The sequence below is a fragment of the Protopterus annectens genome, chromosome 14.part0 (assembly GCF_019279795.1).
Source record: "Protopterus annectens isolate FY-2018-M chromosome 14.part0, PAN1.0, whole genome shotgun sequence".
Classification (NCBI taxonomy): Eukaryota; Metazoa; Chordata; order Ceratodontiformes; family Protopteridae; genus Protopterus; species Protopterus annectens.
Window position 1 is genome coordinate 30,213,014 of NC_056748.1, and position 20,520 is coordinate 30,233,533.

General features: G+C 38.0%; 1 protein-coding gene across 3 annotated transcripts in view; it reads right to left on the bottom strand.

Moving 5' to 3' along the window:
• Nucleotides 1–11,628, bottom strand: part of COMTD1 (catechol-O-methyltransferase domain containing 1) — a 106,285-nt gene extending 94,657 nt beyond the window's left edge. Inside the window, exons 1-3 of one of the 3 annotated variants that reach the window (XM_044055744.1) lie at nucleotides 11,339–11,628; nucleotides 2,131–2,281; nucleotides 1,102–1,232 (exon numbers count right to left, since the gene is read on the bottom strand). In XM_044055744.1, the coding sequence (XP_043911679.1) occupies nucleotides 1,102–1,232; nucleotides 2,131–2,176 (177 nt within the window). In that variant the 5' untranslated portion in view covers nucleotides 2,177–2,281; nucleotides 11,339–11,628. Of the gene's footprint in view, nucleotides 1–1,101; nucleotides 1,233–1,731; nucleotides 1,788–2,130; nucleotides 2,282–11,338 lie in introns of all 3 variants that reach the window. The other 2 variants (XM_044055745.1, XM_044055743.1) reach the window with 2 other exon arrangements.
• Nucleotides 11,629–20,520: the final 8,892 nt, after the last annotated feature.

Below are 20,520 nucleotides of genomic sequence, written 5' to 3' on the forward strand. Positions count from 1 at the left end.
ATGCCTCAGGATGCCCATGTCAATCAGGCTGCATGGAGAAATGGTAGGACACTGTCCGTCCATTATGGCAGGTGTATGACCGGAGATTGCATAATGAAGCACGATGTTTTCTATATGGATCTCAGCATGGATGAACATTCTCATAACAGCCGACAGAGGAGAGCATATTTTTTTGTGAGTTGCAAAAGCTGAATCTGAAATGCAGGAGCTGCATTGCACTTTTAGTTCTTTCTCAAGATAGTGCTCCAAGAATGGGACTCCATCAACATCTAACTGCCCAAGATAGGCAACAAGACGCTCCTAGCCATAGCTGGGTCATTTAGAACATTGTCAAAGTCAAATCATCTATGCAATGCAGATGGCAAGTGCTGTCAGTTTTATAGGATTTTATTTCCATCTTTGACCTGCAAAAGTCACCAAATGCAACAGGAATTTGGGGGAACTGGTTATCCACCCATCCACAACCCCTTTTTCGCCATTTTGGACATGGGGTTATAGAGTCACTTCAACAGTGACAATCATTTAGAGCCAAGGTGGCTAACCCTGCTGCAGTAATTCTTCCACATCACACACTTGCACATAAACTGACACCTATGGCCAATTTAGTTTGTCCAATCCACTCTAATGGAATGTCTTTGGAATGAGGGAGGAAACCGGATCACCCAGACAAAACCCACTTGAACACAGGGAGGACATGCAGACTCAGCACAGAGGGCACCTCAGCTGAGTATCGAACCAGAGAATCTCTTGCTGTGAGGCAACAACACTATCCCTTATGCCACTGTGCTGCCCTGTTAATCATCCTCTCCAAAGTTTAAGGGGTTGAACTACTGGATAATTTTACTTGCAAAGGATCTGAATTGGTCTGCTAATGCTATGCTCACATAGGCTTTCTTATGCTGCAGGAGATGGCACAGTGCCCATTCATACTGCACAGGGAATAACAATTCATTATTGGTCTAATGTACTCACCTTTCCTCTTTAAGATAGCACAACTACTAATACACTCCTCAAAGAATAAAGAAAGCATTTCACACCTTTTACTCTCCCTTTTCACAGAAATTATGTTACGACTTTACCTGTACTCGCATCTTCACTCACCATCCTTAGCTTGGTCAACACTGGGTGCTCTCGCAATGAGTGATCCAACAAGTATTTCATCAGGGGGTCATTTTTTGCTCCAACATGACTCTTAAATGTATTTCCCACATCAGAAGGAAAACACTTCCTCCCTAAGAAAAACAGTACAACATTATTCCAGAATAGTTCACAAACACTTTTCTTGAGTCTTTTTTTCTCTTTGAAGTTTTGGAACAATGTTCTGAAGGTGGCAGTTACTTCAGTGAGTTTGAGTAAGTCCTAGTTCACAGAGATGGCCAAGCACACCATTTCAAAGTGGAGCCTGTAAACCATCTTCCTGAACAAATATCACCAGTTTCACTCATCTTCAAAAACTTTCTGCAGTATCGCCCCTTTGTTTATGTCTCAGTTTCCCTTCAGTTTATTTGCTATTCACTCACATTCGCTTTATCCTTTAATTCTGTACTCGGAAGAACTTTGCAGAACGTCTCACATGTTTATGTACCATTTTTGCAGGACTTTTTGCTATTTTAGTAGAAAGTCAGGTGAGAAAGGATGAAAGCAGTGATGTAATTTGTGAAACAATATGGTTACCAGAAAGAAAGCACATGGGGTAGCGGGACAGCACAGAATTAGCATTACTCAACTTACCTGTGAATATTCTTCATCGACTCACTCGCTCCTCTTCATTTCTCTCCTGATACACACTGTAGAACATATTTACAAATAACTTGCAATACGTGCAAAATCACTCAAACTCTTGCAATGACTGGAAATAAATACAAGAAGCATCTGTGATACAGAATGATGCATGCATTCTTAGACATGGTTATTCATGTCTCTTTGGATTCTTTGTCAGCTCAATAAAGCAATATCACAAAACACAGTAAGACACCACTGACTCCACCTGCTCATGCATTGTAAAAATCACAGTTTGGTCTAATATTCATTGCACATTTTCCACTGATAATACCACACATTTAAGACACTAGGCAGTATCTTACATTACGGTAATAAATGTGTAATAATTTTCACAAAAATATAACGTACTTTTATCCACATTGTAGCTGGGTGGGTGGACTGACTTGATGGTCATTCACAGCAATAACCCAAGCAGAAGGCATAACTTAAGAAAACTCATGTGGACAAATTAAAGACAGACTACCGATCAAAGGGAGTTCCACATTTCCAAGGATGTTGGCTGCACAGTGGAAAATCAGAAACACTAATGTTATTAAGCACCCTAATTTATTACAAAAGTTCTGCATCAACATTTTCAAATAATGTACATCCAAATTAATATTTATTTTATTATTTATGTATTTACTTAACATTTGTTTACTGGGAAGAGGTCCGACTGGGACAGAGCCCATGTTCAATGGATGCCCGGGAGAAATGCTACAGATGCAGGTCTCTGGAATAGCTGTTAATATTGCTGTAGTACACCATTTCTTGTTTTATAACTTTTAATATCGCTGTAGCACACAGTTTCTTGTTTTATAACTGTTAATATTTCTGTAGCACACCGTTTCTTGCTTTATAACTGTTAACATTGCTGTAGAAAACCATTTGTTTTATAACTGTTAATATTGCTGTAGTACACCATTTCTTGTTTTATAACTGTTAATATTACTGTAGTACACCATTTCTTGTTTTATAATTGTTAATATTGCTGTAGTGCACTAATCCTTGCTTGATAACTGTTAATATTGCTGCAGTACACCATTTGTTTTATAACTGTTAATATTGCTGTAGTACACCATTTCTTGCTTTATAACTGTTAATATTGCTGTAGTACACCATTTGTTTTATAACTGTTAATATTGCTGTAGTACACCATTTCTTGTTTTATAACTGTTAATATTACTGTAGTGCACAATTTCTTGCTTTATAACTGTTAATATTGCTGTAGTACACCATTTCTTGCTTTATAACTGTTAATATTGCTGTAGTACACCATTTCTTGTTTTATAACTGTTAATATTGCTGTAGTACACCATTTCTTGTTTTATAACTGTTAATATTACTGTAGTACACCATTTCTTGCTTTATAACTGTTAATATTGCTGTAGTACACCATTTGTTTTATAAATTTTAATATTGCTGTAGTGCACTGTCTCTTGTTTTATAATTAATATTGCTGTTGCACACTGTTTCTTGTTTTATACTTGTTAATATTGTTGTAGTACACCACTTTTTGTTTTATAATTGTTAATATTGTTGTAGCACAGTTTCTCATTTTATAACTGTTAATATTTCTGTAGCACACCATTTCTTGCTTTGTAACTGTTAATATTGCTGTAGTACACCATCTGTTTTATAACTGTTAATATTGCTTAGTACACCATTTCTTGTGTTATAACTTAATATTGCTGTAGCACACCATTTCATTTTTTATAATTGTTAATATTGCTGTAGTACACTGTTTCTTGTTTTATAATTGTTAATATTGCTGTAGTACACCATTTCTTGTTTTATAATTGTTAATATTGCTGTAGCACACTGTTTCTTGTTTTATAATTGTTAATATTGCTGTAGCACACTGTTTCTTGTTTTATAATTGTTAATATTGCTGTAGTACACCATTTCTTGTTTTATAATTGTTAATATTGCTGTAGCACACGGTTTCTTGTTTTATAATTGTTAATATTGCTGTAGCACACTGTTTCTTGTTTTATAAAAAATCTCTCTCTCCCTTGTAACACTTCCATACTTTTCTTACTTTACTTACTGATGTATCAACATTGCACTAAAACTATTTACTTTACCGTTACTGAACCTGTAACTACTCATTTTGATTCTATGTAGCTATTGTACACAGATACACAGATCCACTGAGTTAGCTATCCATTGCTCATTGCTTTAACTAGTTAGTTATGCACCACATTAGTCTACTGGATAAAGCTACTTGATTTAAATTTGCCATTTGCTACTGATTAACTTATTACTCCTACATATTTCTCATTTAGGTTACTTTTACAGTTTTGTTTTTTTACTTGTAAGTACTGCAGGTAGTCCCAGCCTGGGTCTGTTTCTAATGGTTGACTAGACAAATAGTCACTACTCCAATTGTCAAATGCACTTGACTTGAAGCTGCACAACACTGATGTTGTCTGAGAGTGTGGTACAACAGGGAGTGGGGTTTTGCCTTTTTCCAGCTAAATATGACCTCGGAGTTGACATATATAATTAGCAGAGAGTTTAGCCATCCACATCAGTGGTGTGGGGAGGAAAAGACCTCCCCCCTTGCAAAAAATATGATTTTGATGTTTTTAGTTGCTACTGTTTTTAGTGTTCTACAATTTTAACTATGTGGGTTTGACTTTTGTAGAGTCTTGGCAATTTGTGCAGTCGATATTTTAAAATAGATCTTCACAACTCATTCTTATAACCTTTACCCATAATTCTATATTGTCAGTACAGTCAATCGCCTCCCTGTCTTACACCAAGATAAAGTGATTAATTACTCTGTTTTATTATGCCCTTTTGTCTACACCGACCAACATGGAATCTCAGTTAGTTTTTGCCCCTTCTATAACCAGCGTAACAACACTACTTGTTTCGAAGCAGTGCAGTAACTGCCTCATACTTGCCAAAATTCTTTACTGCTACCTCATAATGATTCAATATAGGATTGTAGGAGGTTACTAGGCTGTCAGCCCAGAGGTTGTTTCAAGCCTAGGAAATTATTAATAAATGCCAAAGATTGCATTTAGTAATGGCTGCCCATGTCCAGGAGGGTTGTGGGCACTACTCACAGTAAGAATTTATGGTGCCTCATACACTCATCCAGGTTCCTCTTGAACACTGTCACAGTATAGTGACAGGGACTTTAGTCGGTCTGTGTATGGCACTTGCTGCAGTCCCTTGATCTTTTTAGATAGAAACCTCTGACGTCTCTCCAATTGCTGTAGATGCTTTGCACGGTATATGCCGAATGGAGTGTTACACTCAATGGGCCATATTAGTGCCGAGTAGAGAGGGGTTACAACCTCTTTTGCTCTAGAGGCAATACCTTTACTAATCAAGTGTGCTATGTAGAAAGCCTTTATTACTATAGTGGACAAAAGGTGGTCAAAGTTAAGGTCGCAGTCAACCTGTGATCCCAGGTCCCTTACCACTTCATAGGTACTTAGGGTATTGTTATTGATTTGATAGTGTGAGGGGACATTGTGCCAAAGGGAATGAGGATGCATTTGTTTGCATTCAGTTTGAGATTGTTACTAAGATACCAGTCGCTGGTTTGCGGAAGTCCCTCCTGGAGTATACTGACATCATTTGGGGATTCAATAACTGCACCCAGTTTGCAGTCATCTGCAAACTTGGTCAGCCACAACCCCTTATTTTTTACCTGAACGTCTGAGAAGTATATACCAAAGAGTACGGGGCACAGCACTGACCCTTGTGGCATGCTGATGGTGAAAGGTCTGCTGGTTGATGTGGAGTCACCCACTTTGATAGTGTGTGTCCAGTTTGTGAGCCAGTTGGCAACCCATCTTACAACGTAGGGGTTTACATTCAATTTGCTAGGTTTATCAGTAATGTCTGAGTGTGGGATTGTGTGAAAAGCCTTTGCAAAGTCCAGGTATGCTGTGTGCACAGATCTGCTCTCATCAAAGGTCCTCGTTACACTTTCAAAAAAATCCACCAGATTTAACAGGCAGGATCTGCCTTTGAGTAAGCCAAATTGGGTAGGATCCAGGGTTTGGAGATCACCTGCGTCTTTAAGGAGATACATAATGACACATTCCATGGCCTTACACATGAGGCTGGTCAGCCTTATGGGTCTGTAATTCCCTGGGTCTCTTGTTAGGCCAACTTTGTGGAGGGGAATAACTTTTGCTGCTCTAAATTCCACAGGAACAAAGCCTGTGGTTAGACTATGATTGAAAAGAGTATTTAATGGGGATACTAGTTCATGTTTTAGCCTGTTTAGACGACAGCCTAGGATGCCGCCTTGTCCCAAAGAGGCTGTGTTTTTTGCCTTGGACAAGGCTTTGATGACGTGGTGTTCTATGTGGGATGAGGGTGAAGTTTGGGGGAAGGTTTGGAGGGGACAACGTAGTGAAATTTTCACCAAACCTATCTGCTAGCAGGTTTATGGGAACTGTGTGGTGTATGTATGTTAACATGAAGGCTACCTTTTCACATCAGAATGCATTCAGTAAGTAAAGCACACAGACACACACTACTTTCACTAAACCAGCTTATGCCAATGTTGTTAACACAACACTGCCAAAGCCTCCCAGGCTAAAAAACTAAGAAACCTTAGACATTAGTTCCCACTGAAAAACACCTACCTTTATCCTTCACACCCACAGTCAGTACACATATGTCTAATTGACAAGGGTGCACACTCCAAGCTCTTAAACCACTGAGATTGCATCTAACCATAGTAATGTTTCAGTATTACAGGTATACAGACACCACCTCACCATGCGGAAGAACAGGGTGACACAATTACCTGTCCCAGGATCCAGGACATAATAAGGGCTCTTAGATCCTGCCATACTGACAAATATAATTGTGACCTGATAGTGGTCTATGTGGGGGTGAATAACTTTAGGTGCTCTACACAGACGGCGATGCAGAAGATATGACTGAGTTTGATATGAATGTGTCTGAGACAGGAAATTCACTGGTCTCAAATGTTATTTTGTCATCACCTAGAAAGATGACAAGATTCAAAGACAAAATAATTGGCTATATCGCTGGTGTCACTCTGTGGGGATCCTGTATGTGTCAGCTTGGGATTAGATGGCAGACAAGCCTTCCTGCTTTACCAGGGATGGTCTGCACCTCTTTTTTCCAATGTTTACATATGCTGGTTAAAGCATTTGCTTACCCCATAGTGCCTCTTTACTCAGAGTCCCATCTGCTGGATATTTCAACCTGGTAAATTCTAATTTGAAACACATTAATGTGGCTGTACTCAATGCCAGGAGACTTAAAAATGGCTGAACTTGAGGCTCTACAGCAACTTGAACACATTCATATATGTGTAGCTGCAGACACATGGTTTGAAAGCAATGAAGCTCTTTCCTGTGATGTAAACAGTCATGTGATCCATGCTTTTTAAAAAGGAGAGACTGATGGAGAGTTTTAAATGTACCTGAAGAAACCTAGTGATTTGCCACTGTTTCTATATATTGCGGCATTTGATAAATCCCACAGTGTGTTTTCCTGGTTGCACTAAGCATAGTGCCTATCATGTCTTCAAACCCAATTGTGGGTTAGTATCGGTGCTTGTCAAGGCTATTATTACCTCACAATCCACATTCCAATCCCCAAATATCCACAAACAAGTTTATCACTACAGAGCTACCTGTAGATCCTGCTATGTCTCCTTCTGAGCACAAGCCAGAATGGGAAAGGCTTGGAAAGAAAGGTCCAGACCATCCCCGATAAAGGAGTAAACAAACTATGGAAGGAAGTTCTAACACCCGGCAATGCTCATACAGAAGTCTACTCCCTAGTGTGACCCAAAAGAAATATCCTAGCTGACAAATTTAGTGCAAATTTTACTCCACCCATATTTACAGCTATTCTACAATTTCAGCCACTCCCTTTAATTACTCTGGAACATGTTCTTTAACACTCTCATCCATGGGTTCTAATAATACATCAGGTTGCCCAATTATCACTGCCATATATGACCTCTCTGAACCCCTTAACCCCATTCCACTGCCTACATCAATGAAGTCTGGAAAACAACCACTGAAATACCATTACACAAGGCTGGTCCAATCACTGACCCTGGTAACTACAGACTCAGTTTCACTAGCCTCATAAGTAAAGCTATGGAATGTATTACCTTGGACCTCATTAATCTGGGCATTAAAAATCTCATAACCCTTGATCTTCATCAATTTGGTTTTGTCACAGGAAGGTCCTGCCTCTTTAAGCTCATTAATTTCTTTGAAAAAGTCACTGAACCAGCATACAGTGGTTACTCTGTACATACAGCATATCTGGATCTGGCCAAAGTGTTTGTCACTACTCCTACGCCTGAATATATATCCTTATGCTTATAAGGTGGATAGCTAACCAGATGGTTCTCTATCAGATCCCATATAGTTAGAGTTGTAGGTGCCACTTAGCAAAAAGTTATCGGCAGTGTACCACAGAGCTCAGTGTTAAGCCCTCTCTTATCTGGCATCTACTGCATCTATTTCTCAGACCTTCAGGCCAACACTGTTGGCCTATGGTTATTTAAGTTTTGCTACAGCTGTAAATTGGGTGTTGGTGTTCAATTTTCCACTGACTCATAACCCATGCTGGATTAATTGTATCACATTAACAATTGCTGAAAGGACAACGGTCTGAAATTAAATATGAAACAAAATGTAGTACAGTTCATTTTGGTAAACTAAATATTCCATGTACCACGTAGGTGACACTACACCACGTAGGTGACACACCCACCTCCAATATAGACCATCATGTCTCTGCAGTGGTTCAGAAAGCCTTCTATCTGGCTCATCTAATTTCTAAACGCATCTTCTCTAAAGCCAAAGTCATTTAAAATTCTCCTTTACTCTTATCTTATCAGACCCATTATTTAATGCACCTTTTAGTATGTACTTCTCTAAACATATCACTCAACTTCAGACATCTGAGATTCATAATTAAAAAAAGAGCTGTGGCCTCATAAAAATCAGGCCAGTCTGGCAGCACCTTCTCCGCAGTAATTTTCTTACAGATTCCTCTTTGGTGAGGAGCGTCTAATCTTTGGAGAAAAGAATGATCCAACCATGTTTGAACGTTTATTCCTTCACAGAACAAATGGTACCTCAAATACCCGGTTAAAGGAACTATGCATTTGTCAATAGTTAAACAAGACACATTGGCATCATAGATTTATATCTCAGTGTATCCTCCACTTCTGGACCAAACTCCTACTACATGCAAAACAAACTATACCTGACAACACATGGAAGGAAAAAACTTTTAACACATGCACTCATGAAAATACACAAATGTGCCGATGTTCTGAAATTTACGTTAGCACTATGGCATGCAGTGTATAAACTCATGAACTGTCTTCTCCCCCATCAGAGAAGGTTTTATAAACTCTTTTTATGTATAAAAATAATTTTAAAATATGCTGTTTCCTGGCACTGAAGTCATGGAGGATACAGGAAGGGTTAAAGTCTAGAGACATAGCTCATGTTACCCTACGGTAAAGTCACAACTAGAGAAGCTACATTTGGGGGGGGGGGGGGGGCTATGGTTTACTTAAAAGTTTACAAAGATTTTTGTTAAAAAACAGCCCAAAAAAGTAAGGAAGGGCAACCAGGAAAACACACTGTGGGATTTATCAAATGCCGCAATATATAGAAACAGTGGCAAATCACTAGGTTTCTTCAGGTACATTTAAAACTCTCCATCAGTCTCTCCTTTTTAAAAAGCATGGATCACATGACTGTTTACATCACAGGAAAAATATAACCAACAAATACACATCTGCCACAAACATTTTAATTAACACTGGATGCCAGACAGACAGTCCTTTCTTTGTATGTATAGCAGACAGAAAAAACAAATGCACAGTTTTATTTTAGGTTTCCACTGACTTACTCTAAAAACACTGTGACTCAGTGTGCTCAGTCAGTGTTGGTATCACAGAAAATAGGTTTATTTTCTAAATTCTGTACACGTTACCAAAGTCACATAATGGCACACAAAGCGATATAGCAGTGGTTGGTGATTTCACTGGAGAATGTCATACCCAAAACAAGCATTTCTAATAAAAGACTGCTGTGTCACCCTCTGCAAATGAGCATGTCCATCAGCTGGTCAAATCTACTGACCATGTGCACAAGAAGAAATATTACTGTTGGACAAAGTCACCATGCCATGAACGTAGGATGTTTGCTGACTTCTTGTCTTGGGACAAGGAAGCATGATGCAGAGTGACCTAATGGTGCAAGTGGTTTTAGCAAGCACAATGTACATTACTTGGCTATGTCCCTATAAATTACAAACAAGTGAAACAGATAAATAAATGAAAGCACGGGTAAGATATACATATACAGATTTGTACCAAATTACAGATTCTTGTCACACAGGGTACTAAAAGTGAAAACAACAAGTTAAATTTTCTGTAGATCCCCTCATACTTTCACAGATTGTAGACACTATTATGCAGTTTTCATTTCAGTTTGCTCTCCATCAGGAGAAGTCCTGGACGTTTCTTCAAAATGAAAGCTGCTATTTCAGAAAAGGATCATCTGTGAATCAGACATGTTGTTACAGACACACAGACACACACCTACCTTCAGAAACAGTTTCACCAATATGACTGATGCACACTAAGCAGGGATGCCAGGTGGTAGGGGTGGGGGTTATAGGGTGCATTCAAGACCCCAGGCATTTCTTTTGTCCCCCTGTGATGTCTTCTAAAACTTCTACAACATGAGCTTCCCCATCATCTTCTGTAGCTTGAAAAGGTTTTTAGCCTTATTCAGGTAAAAAGGTACTAACTAGTCACTGAAAGAACCAGACCTTTTAACCTCTCAGCACATGAGGTATGGACAAAAATAATGGGGGGGGGGTGCAAATGTCCAGAAATAGGGACACATTTTAAATAGTGCTCTCATAGATAGCGGTTAGAATAAAAGGTTTTGTGTTAGCATGCATTTTCTGACAGATACCAATGAAGTCAGATGTCTTGTCATTATTTAATAACTTCAGTCCTTACTGATTTGCCAGAAAACCTCAAATGTTATGTGGAACAGACTAAAATATGAGGCAAAAGTCTGGACATTCTATGGAAATGTGTACAGTTAACAGGTACAGAATGAATGGGATGACTGCAAAAACTACTTTGTCCAACATTCTTTACTGCTGACCAAATGAAGGATCAAAGTTAGCGATCAGAAAAACATCTCAAAAACTTAAAAAAAAATAAGAGTACATTAGCTGGCTAATCAGCAGGACACAAGCTTAAGCCATTTGATAAAGCACAAGATGTGAGAATACACACACATGCACATAGGGGCATTAAATGCTTTAGAAAGCACATGCACCTTGTGACTTAGAAAGCAACAAGCATGCATACACTGTGATTTGATTTTGTTATAAACCATAAACACATGCTGTGTAGCTTAAAACCATATTATAAATGTAAATAAACACAATATGATAAACTGCCTTGCAAACACACACTCATACATTTAATAGAGGGCTTATTTTATTTTTTTGCTGTATTTTAGAATTTAGGAAGCCAGAATCCCATCCATGAAGCAACACTTACCAATTAAGACTCCAGCAGCAAACGTAACCCCCAAAGCTGCTGTCCCGATGATTGCTAACTTATTCATATTTGTTGAATAACTTTAACACTCCCAACAATACAATAATAAGGTGAAAAGTGTGTTTCTTCAACAGGCCTTAAACATGAGGTACAAATCCAGTAACAACTGCTACAGTACCGCTTCTGTTTTCTTCAGTGACATTCAGTACATTAACCAAAGAGCTTCTACCAGGCCACTTCACTGCATTTCTTATTTATTCAGTTCCCTTTCCATGTGACACAGCAGACTCTCACTTCCTACTTCCCTTCCCCCAACCTGAAATAGATTATTCTCTTAGATGCTTTTCCTCGTCTGTTAGAAAGCAGGAGACTGCCCTCTAGTGACAGATAGGGATAATAATTAGAATCCTAGAAATAGAATTTTCTGATGTAAAAGGGACAGTACCAACAAAAAAGGTTATAATCGCTTGTCTACCTTTATTCCTTCTGACTACATTAAAATCCAGCGCCTGGACAACGAACAAAAACTTAGGTTGATATAAATGAAAAGCTGACACAGCCCTTGACTATTTTACTGTAAGTGGTTTAAGTTTTCTTCATCCAGGTGTTGCACTCAAGATTTAGTGACTCTGACTGATGCAACCTGGAGAAATGTATCGTGTACCTTAAGTAGATCTGTGTCAGCTTGTCTTAATGCAATATAGAGATTCATTATGCATAGGAAATTTGCACTTATATTGACCCATTCAGTATGAACAGCACATTTAAAACCTTGATTTCTGTATATGCTGTGCATTGCACAATTGTTCTCTGTATAATGCTGTTTATTCAGTTCATTTTTTGTTGTCTTTTTTTTTTTTTTTTTTTGGTGGACCTGAGCTAAACTTGTGGACATTCCACATGGATCACCATTAATCACAGGCATACCTCTCAACCTCTTAGAGCAAAAAATCTCCACAAGGTCACACATAATGGGAGAAAAAAACCCAAAAATAGGGAGCCTTTTTAAATATTGCTCTTACAAACTTAGAAAGTTGACAGATTAACAAGTTTTGCATTAGCATGAATTTTCTGAAGGATATGAAGTCTGAAACTCAAATGTCTGCCATTATTTTCTGAATTCAGTCCTCAATAATTTGTCAGTGATTTGACATAAAAACACACTTTTATGAGAAACAGGTCTAAAATATGAGGCATAAATCTGAATATTCTGCGTAAATCTGGACAGTTGAGAGTTATGATCCTGGTTTAACAAAATTAAAATACAATAAATTAGATAATTCTTCCCAAAGTCTACATCTCTTACTAATTTATTTATATTCCCTTTACCGCCATTTTTTCCTGGGCTTTGTCTGAAAACTACAACAAGACCAGTACACTCAGCTGGTTAAGTCAATTAATCAATCAATCCATCAATAAACACTGTAATAAAAAGCTCTTAGCTCTTCAGTTTTCCTTTCACACACAAAGCACTACAGTTTAGATCCCAAATGCAATACCAGCATTTAAATGCTGAATTTCACTGAAAGGTAATTGGGATTGGCTGATGACGACACCGCCTAACGCTTTGCGCCCTTTGCCTAATCCCTTGTTATGCTACTGTAAAAAGTTAGTTTAATGTAAGGCTGCATATTGGCTCAATTTTTGTGATTTCTACTTTAGAGCTCTAGGGTTTACTCCTAATGACTAAGCATTATTTGGGTGCACAGTGATTTTATTTGGGTAAACATAAATTTGGGCTGATTTTGCCAAAACAGGAACCAAAAGGTAGCAACAACTAGAACATTAAAGAGCAACTCAGTGGAACATTCTATGTTTTAGTAAAACAGTTCAGTGCATTGATTGCTTCAGTGGCAATGCTTAGTGAAGGTGCTAACACGAATCTCCAGGATGATAGTCTTAAATGCACCTTTTAAATCGGGTCTATATTACGTGATCAAATGATTAGGTGATCGAACACCTAAACATCGACCACATAATATCGAAAGCAAAAAACAGCGAATGGCCAATTTAAAGCAGGGAAAGATTTCCCCTGGCCGTTTTGCCATTTTCTCCACTGTGGAGCGATCTCAGAGTTGGTATATTTAGTTAGGGGTGTGTGGGGGGCAAAGCCCCCCACTTAGTTTGGCTGTAAAGTTAATTTTTTTTTGTGACCGGTGGTAACGTTTCCTGGCGACGTTCGCTATTTTGCAGTTCAATATTACGTGGTCGATGTTTAGATGTTCGATCACCTAATCATTCGATCACGTAATATAGACCCTTTTAAATCAGCAATACTACAACAAGGTGTTTTTTTAGCAGGGCTACTTATAACAGTCAGTAATGTTTCTGTCCTGGTAAAAACATAAAAGTCTTTTAACAGGACCATTTTGGATGAGCAAACCAAAGTCTTTTTCATGCTAATCACTTTGGTGACAGAGCTGTCATTAACCAACTCTTGGCCTCAGCTGCCAGGACTTTCACTGGCAGTACTGACTTCCAACGAAGATTCCTATCATGATGCCAAATTTTCCAGCTGTAGAACTCTCTGTGTGCAGTTGGAAACTGAAGGGTGACTTTTTTTTTTGCTCTTCATCTATGAGAATAGTTTATTTATTTATTTATTTATTTATTTTCAGGGTACAGGTTTGGGGGGGGTGTACCAGGTGCAAAACAGCTTTCTACAGCCCTGTTTTTTTTTATGACAATGTTTATTGATTGGCTAATTGATTAATTAAATGATTTAACCAACTGAGCACACTGGTCCTGATCTCCTTTTTTTCCAAAATACTCCAGATTCTGCCAAACTCTTGAACTAGCTGCTTGTGCTGTACTGCAGTTTCCCTGGCCTTATAAAGGCACCACTATGCAGCTTTGTCCCATTACCTGGCAGCAAGTACCATGCTTTAAAGGATTCAGTCCCTATTCCTTGCTTCTCTGCACACCACACTTCCATACATATAAATCTACTTTTCCCTACTTCCGGACACTTCCCTTACCTTAAAGTACAGTACTGGCTTATTAGATGTCCCTACCATTGTCTACTGATACTATATGTGAGGGAATTTTCCATTAGAACCATCACATTATAATACAGATGACCCCCCCAGATTGAATTCCCCAGCTTTAAGCCTACTGTTGGTCTATGAGACATTGATAGACCATCCACATTGTGCTGGTGAACACTGGACTGGTGTTGAAAACAATTTGGACTGCTATGGCCCACAGGCAGAGCTTGGCATTGCCTTCCTTTGGTTGGTGAGGTCACTGAAGGAGGAACTGATCAGTAACCACTGTGAATTCTCTCCCCAGCAAACCCTATGTAAAGTACTGCAGCTTTCTGCTCATTGCCATCCAATTATACACTGGGATAGAAGCTAATAGGACGCCTCGTATTTACTGAGTAGTGCATGTGGATTATTGAAGGTAGTTTCATATTGTCAGTTGCTGTAACAGTAAGTCCATTTTTTTAACATGCTGGCAGGTGAGGAGATTGCAGGTTGCGGACTGTGCTGTGGATGAAAAAAGTGACTTACTAATTTCATTTCATTGGTTTGATTTCTCTAAGTCTTTTGGATTTCTAATACCATGATGGGAATGGACCTCATTCCTAAGTCAAAGTATGATTAAAGTTCATGAAATTAGTATTATTTCAATCTTTGATGTTAAGTAAAATTGTTCTTTGCAACATCTGCAATGTGCCCAGAATTGACTCCTTCTACAATTCATATGGAGTTACATGTATCGGTAGGATATCTGAGTACAGCTGTAAATTATTTTTATGCGATGAATTTGCTCCTACTACTATTGGAACTGGCTGGGCATCCTTCTTCCACATTGTCCTCACTTCTGCCTGCAAATCCTGGTATTTTATGACATTGTGTCTGTCAGCATGTAAGACACTGTAGTCACTTCTTCTTCTTCTTTCAGCTTTTTCCCAGTTAGGGATTGTCACAGCCGAACTCCAGTCTGCTAATGATTGGCAGTAGATTTTTATGGTGCCGAGGTGCCAGCCAGACGCCCAACCTTCAACGAAGGCACGCCTATTCACGCATGACTTTCGAATGCTACTCGACCGTGGGGAGGACATGCAGACTCCACACAGAAGGCGCTCCAACCGAGAATCGAACGGGAGAACCTCTTGCTGTGAGGCGACAACGCTACTGCTGCACCATCGCAGCTTACAAGCCACTGTAGTCGAAAACCAGATATAGTAGTCCATGAAAGGAAGACAAAAGTAGCATTGATTACTAAAATTGCTATACCCAAAGACACTGTAGTCACTGGGTATAGCAATTTCAGTAATCAATGCTACTTTTGTCTTCTTTTCATGGACTACTATATCTAGTTTTCTCACTTCCATTTTTTGAACTGTTGGTAAGAGCTGATCCCATGTGATATAAACTTCTTTATTTATTTATAAATAAGGAGATATAAACTTCTTTATTTATTTAGTAAAGTATTCCTCATGTATTGTCTTAGTCTGATAGTGGAGCTTTTCTCCTCGGGCCTCTGCTGAAAATGGACATGTATCCAGCCAGACTAGCCCGGTTAACAAATGTAAAATAAATAAAATAAATAAATAAATTTATTCTCTATAATGATTTGTAGCTGATGTTTCCAATGCTTTAGCTACATCAATATTGTAATATTTGCATAATCCCCAATGCAACCACATTATTATGCCTTTCAGTATACAGGCCCTCGACCATTATGTATCACACCCAGCAACAAGATGTGTGACTATTTCCAATTCTGTTTTACAAAACCTGTATTTGTCTGTTTCTCCCACATGTTCAATGGAATTTATAAACCAACGTCTACGTAATCCACTATCCTGAGCCACCAATATTAACCTTTTGTCTTTTGGCTTAAATTCACCTCTCCATAACCATTTCTGTGTCAGATCCTGATCGATATGAAGTTGTTCCAGAAGTTTTCTATACTTGCAACTATATTTATGCAATTTCCACATTTTTTGCCTTCACATCTGATCCTTCACCCTGTATTCTTTCTTTTGTTTCTTGGCACATTTAGTTGTTGCCTGATTTTTGTCTACTTTGGTTTGATTTCCATTCCTACTTGACACTGATATGCTTCTGCTAACCTAAGTAGGGAAGTCAGCTTAGACTTTTTCACCTCATGTTTTAAAACTTTCACTATGTTTGGATCTTTGAGGTCAGCAGATATGTATGCAGTCCTACGATTGTAGATCTATACATGTAATCAATTTTGAGGAGGCCCATACCTCCTTTAGAACAGGGAATATATAATTTTGGTATACACTGATTTTTATAAATCATTTGATAAGCGTGAAGCATTTTCTTGTTTTTCTGTCCAACTGATACAGTACCTTTTGGGGTCAGTCAATCAACCCACAATTGTAATAACAGGAAAAACAAATCACTTTATAGCTTGAATTTTGTTCCTAGATGTCAGGACTGTTTTCAGTATTAATTTTATTCTTCTAAAATATTCCTTACTAAGTTTTGTTCACATTTGTTCATGTTTTATTGTCACTCCATCATTAATTCCCAAATATTTATTTGGGGTGGTGTAGTGGTGCAGCAGTAGCATTGTCACCTCACAGCAAGAGGTTCTCCAGTTCAATTCTCGGCTGGGGTGCCTTCTGTGTGGAGTCTGCATGTCCTCCCTGCATTCGTGTGGGTTTCCTCTGGGTGCTCCAATTTTCTCCCAAATTACAAAGACATGCGTCTGGAGCATTTCTCCCCATGCCTCCACTGAAAATTGGCTCATTCCAAGCTGGACTTTTCTGGTTAACAAATATTAAATGAAAATAAAATAAAATGTATACATTCCCTCCTGCTCAAGTTCCTTTATATCATATTCCTGTTCCAGACTGATGGTTTCTTAGTGCTGCAGCTTTCCTGATTAAAGGTTGCCTTTGTACATTTATCAAGATCAAATGACATTCTTATATCATCTGACAAAGTTTTGACCACTTGTAGTTGTGCTTTCAGTTCATCTGATGAACTATACAGTTTTCAGTCATCCACAAAAAGAAGATGAGAAGTCTTTACACGTAACCATGATCTAATCTGTTAAGTAGACAGTTTAATGGTTTAAGGGCAAGACAAAAGAGCAGTGGTGACAAAAAGTCACCCTGGAATATTTCCTTTTGAATTTTTATCTCTGGCTTAATAATTTTGTCCTTTATCATGGCTTAACTGCAAAGTGGTTTGCGACTATTTCATGGTTGCTGTAATGTAGTCAATCAGTGTGGGGTGTATCTATACATTTTAAGCACTCTTTTATCCATGAATGTTGGATGCTGCCAAATGCTTTTTTGTAGTCAGTCCATGCCATACTTAGATTCTTCCCCTTTTTACAGTTCTCCATTATGACTTTATTTAACAACAAATGATCCTTTGTTCCATATGACTTTCTTTTATTACCCTTTTGTTCTACTGCCATGACTGAGTTTTCTTATAAATGACTATAAACACTGTCGGCATTAATATGGTTTATACATCATTGGAAGGCAAGTTATTGGTCTACAGTTTTTGGGATAGTTTGCAGGTTCGATGTAAAGGAGGAATATTGTTTTTCCTGTTGTTAACCAGACTGGTGTCTGTTCAGTGTGTGCATATAAATAGTTCTTACTCATGGCTAAATCTTCGTGTAAACATGTTAATAGTTTTAGCCAGACGTTAGGTACTGCATCTGGGCCTGGGGTTTTCCAGTTAGGAGCTTTTTTTTAATTTTGTTTCAATTTCTTGGGCTTTTACTTCATCCCGTTTCATATCCTGTACATTTGAAAGTCTTACTATTTATTTTAATTCAGTCCATTCAATATCTTTGTTTTGTTCCATAGCGTCTTCATAGATGTTTCTCCAAGTTGTGTCTATTTCTTTTTTTGGTGGTGTTTCCATTCCTTTTCCATTGTTTTCCCAATTCTCTATGAAACTTTTTTGGGTCATCAATGACTTGCTTATGTTTGACTTTTCCTTTATCTTTATCTGCATCTTCTACGTTTTTCTGCCTGCGCCGATATTTTTTAGTTTATTATTTGCTATAGTGTACAATAGATCCTGATCTCTTCTGGTACTGCACATTGCCTTTATTACATCTTTCTAAGTATTTTTGTTTGTTTTCTCTTCTATACTCATCTAACAGTGACACTCCTTGTCTTAATTGCTTCATAGTTTTCTCTGTCCCATATTTCCATGATGGCATTTGATTTCTTCAATCACTTTTCCTTTTTGACTTGTGTTTTTGTGGTAAGAATTTATCTGTTATTAATTTAGCCGCACAGTAATATATCCTATTTACTTCTGTTACATCACATGAATTTCTGTTAATACTCTTGATTACTGTGTTTATTTGTTTTATCAGATGGCTAACATGTTGGATCTTATTGACTTTCTGTAATCTGTTTCTTTCGTCGATCTTAATATGTCTGTCCATCCCTATTATATCAAACAACTCTTCCCTTACATGTTTTTCTTCTAAACTAAGGGCACATTCTTTATTTTGCAATTCCTCTAGGTATTCTACAGAAGGTTCCAGAACATCTCCCCATGACATATTCTCTTCAGTTGCATCCAGCATTATCTGTTGCTCTTTCATATGGCGGCTCACTGGCATATCACACCACAACACTGACTGTGTCAGAATTGCCAGAATTTCTTGCTCCTTCCCGTGCTGTGCAATTCCAACTGAACTTCGGCACTGGTTTCAGAGTATCGTTATATGGCAACTGATCAGATGCTTCCAATTCCATCTGCTTCTCCTTAATTTTGAAACTAATTTTTCTATCATGCTGTAATGTTAACAGTGTTGGATTTTCAACACTAAATACTTCACTTCACAGGTAAACCAGTTTCTATTTCTTTATCCGCCTCTCTTACTAATCCTCTTTTCTGCTTTCTCCCTTTGTTTTCTTGTTTTTTTGTCTTGTAAAATTTTACATACCTAGATGCCTTTGCCTGTATTTCTCTTCAAATATCTTTGGTGCTGTTTTTTGTATTGATTAGTTTTCCTTTCTTCTTTGAATAAATATTGCACCATATTAAATTTCTTTATCCTTTCCATGTACATATTTCTTCATCAGATGTCTCAAACTCATCCTGTTTCTCCTTACTTTGGGGACTCACTGCTCTATCATACGGTCGAACGTCAAAACAGTTTTCGTTCAACATATCGAAAGTAAACCGCAAAAATTAAAAAAAATGAACAGGACACAATGTCGAATCCGGTGATTGAATTCAGCAGATTCAACATTGTTTCTGAACACACCATGTGATGTCAGTGTAGGAGTTAATGTAAACAAAACTCCTATAGCTGACATCACGTTTTTGCAGGGGGCTCCGAGATCCCCTTTTGTGATCTTACTTTCCATATTGCGAAATTTTCCATATCTGGGTTCCTTTGCCTGTATTTCTCTTCAAATATCTTTGAAGCTGTTTTTCTTGTATTGATTAGCTTGGCTTTCTCCTTTGCATAAATATCGCACCATATCAGATCTCTCTTTCTTACATATGCCTTTTTTATATCTTTCAAAAATTTCTAGATTTTGTTCTTTATATTTTTGCACTTCCTCCGTCGCTTCTTTTTCCAAATAGTCCAAAGTCTCTTGGCATATTATTTTTCATGATTCTGTTGTATTAATGAACATGAACATTTGCATTTGCAGCTTTTGACAGTTTTTCTTGTGCAAGTATTTTTCTTTCATCTAATTTCTCTCTTAATCTTTTTGAATATCTTCTATCTGGAAATACTGGACTCTTTGCATAATAGTAACAATGCATAATTTCTTTCATATCCTGAATAGTCCACTCTATCATCTTTATGGCTTTTTTTTGTGCTGTCAGTTTTGTGGACTATTACTTTCTACTACAACAGGTGGCCATCCTCCCCCTAGGCCTGTCCTAGCCCCATCGTACAAATGTTTCCATGTCTTGAGGATTCTACACTGTCATTTTTTCCAGTCTTGGCACCAGTGCACCTACCAGGACTGGGCACTTTTTTTATCTCAGTACTTGTGCACCCAGCTGTCTTTTTATTTTTGAACCTACTTCTGTCCATATGCTATATGCAATACAATATACATATCACTCTTGTCTTGCTGAGAGTTTGTAAAACAGGGTCCATCTCATGAAGGTACTCACAAAGATTTGAAGCTGAATTCAGTTCAGGAAAGTCTACTCTCCTTTGCTTGCTGATTTTATCATCTCTCCATT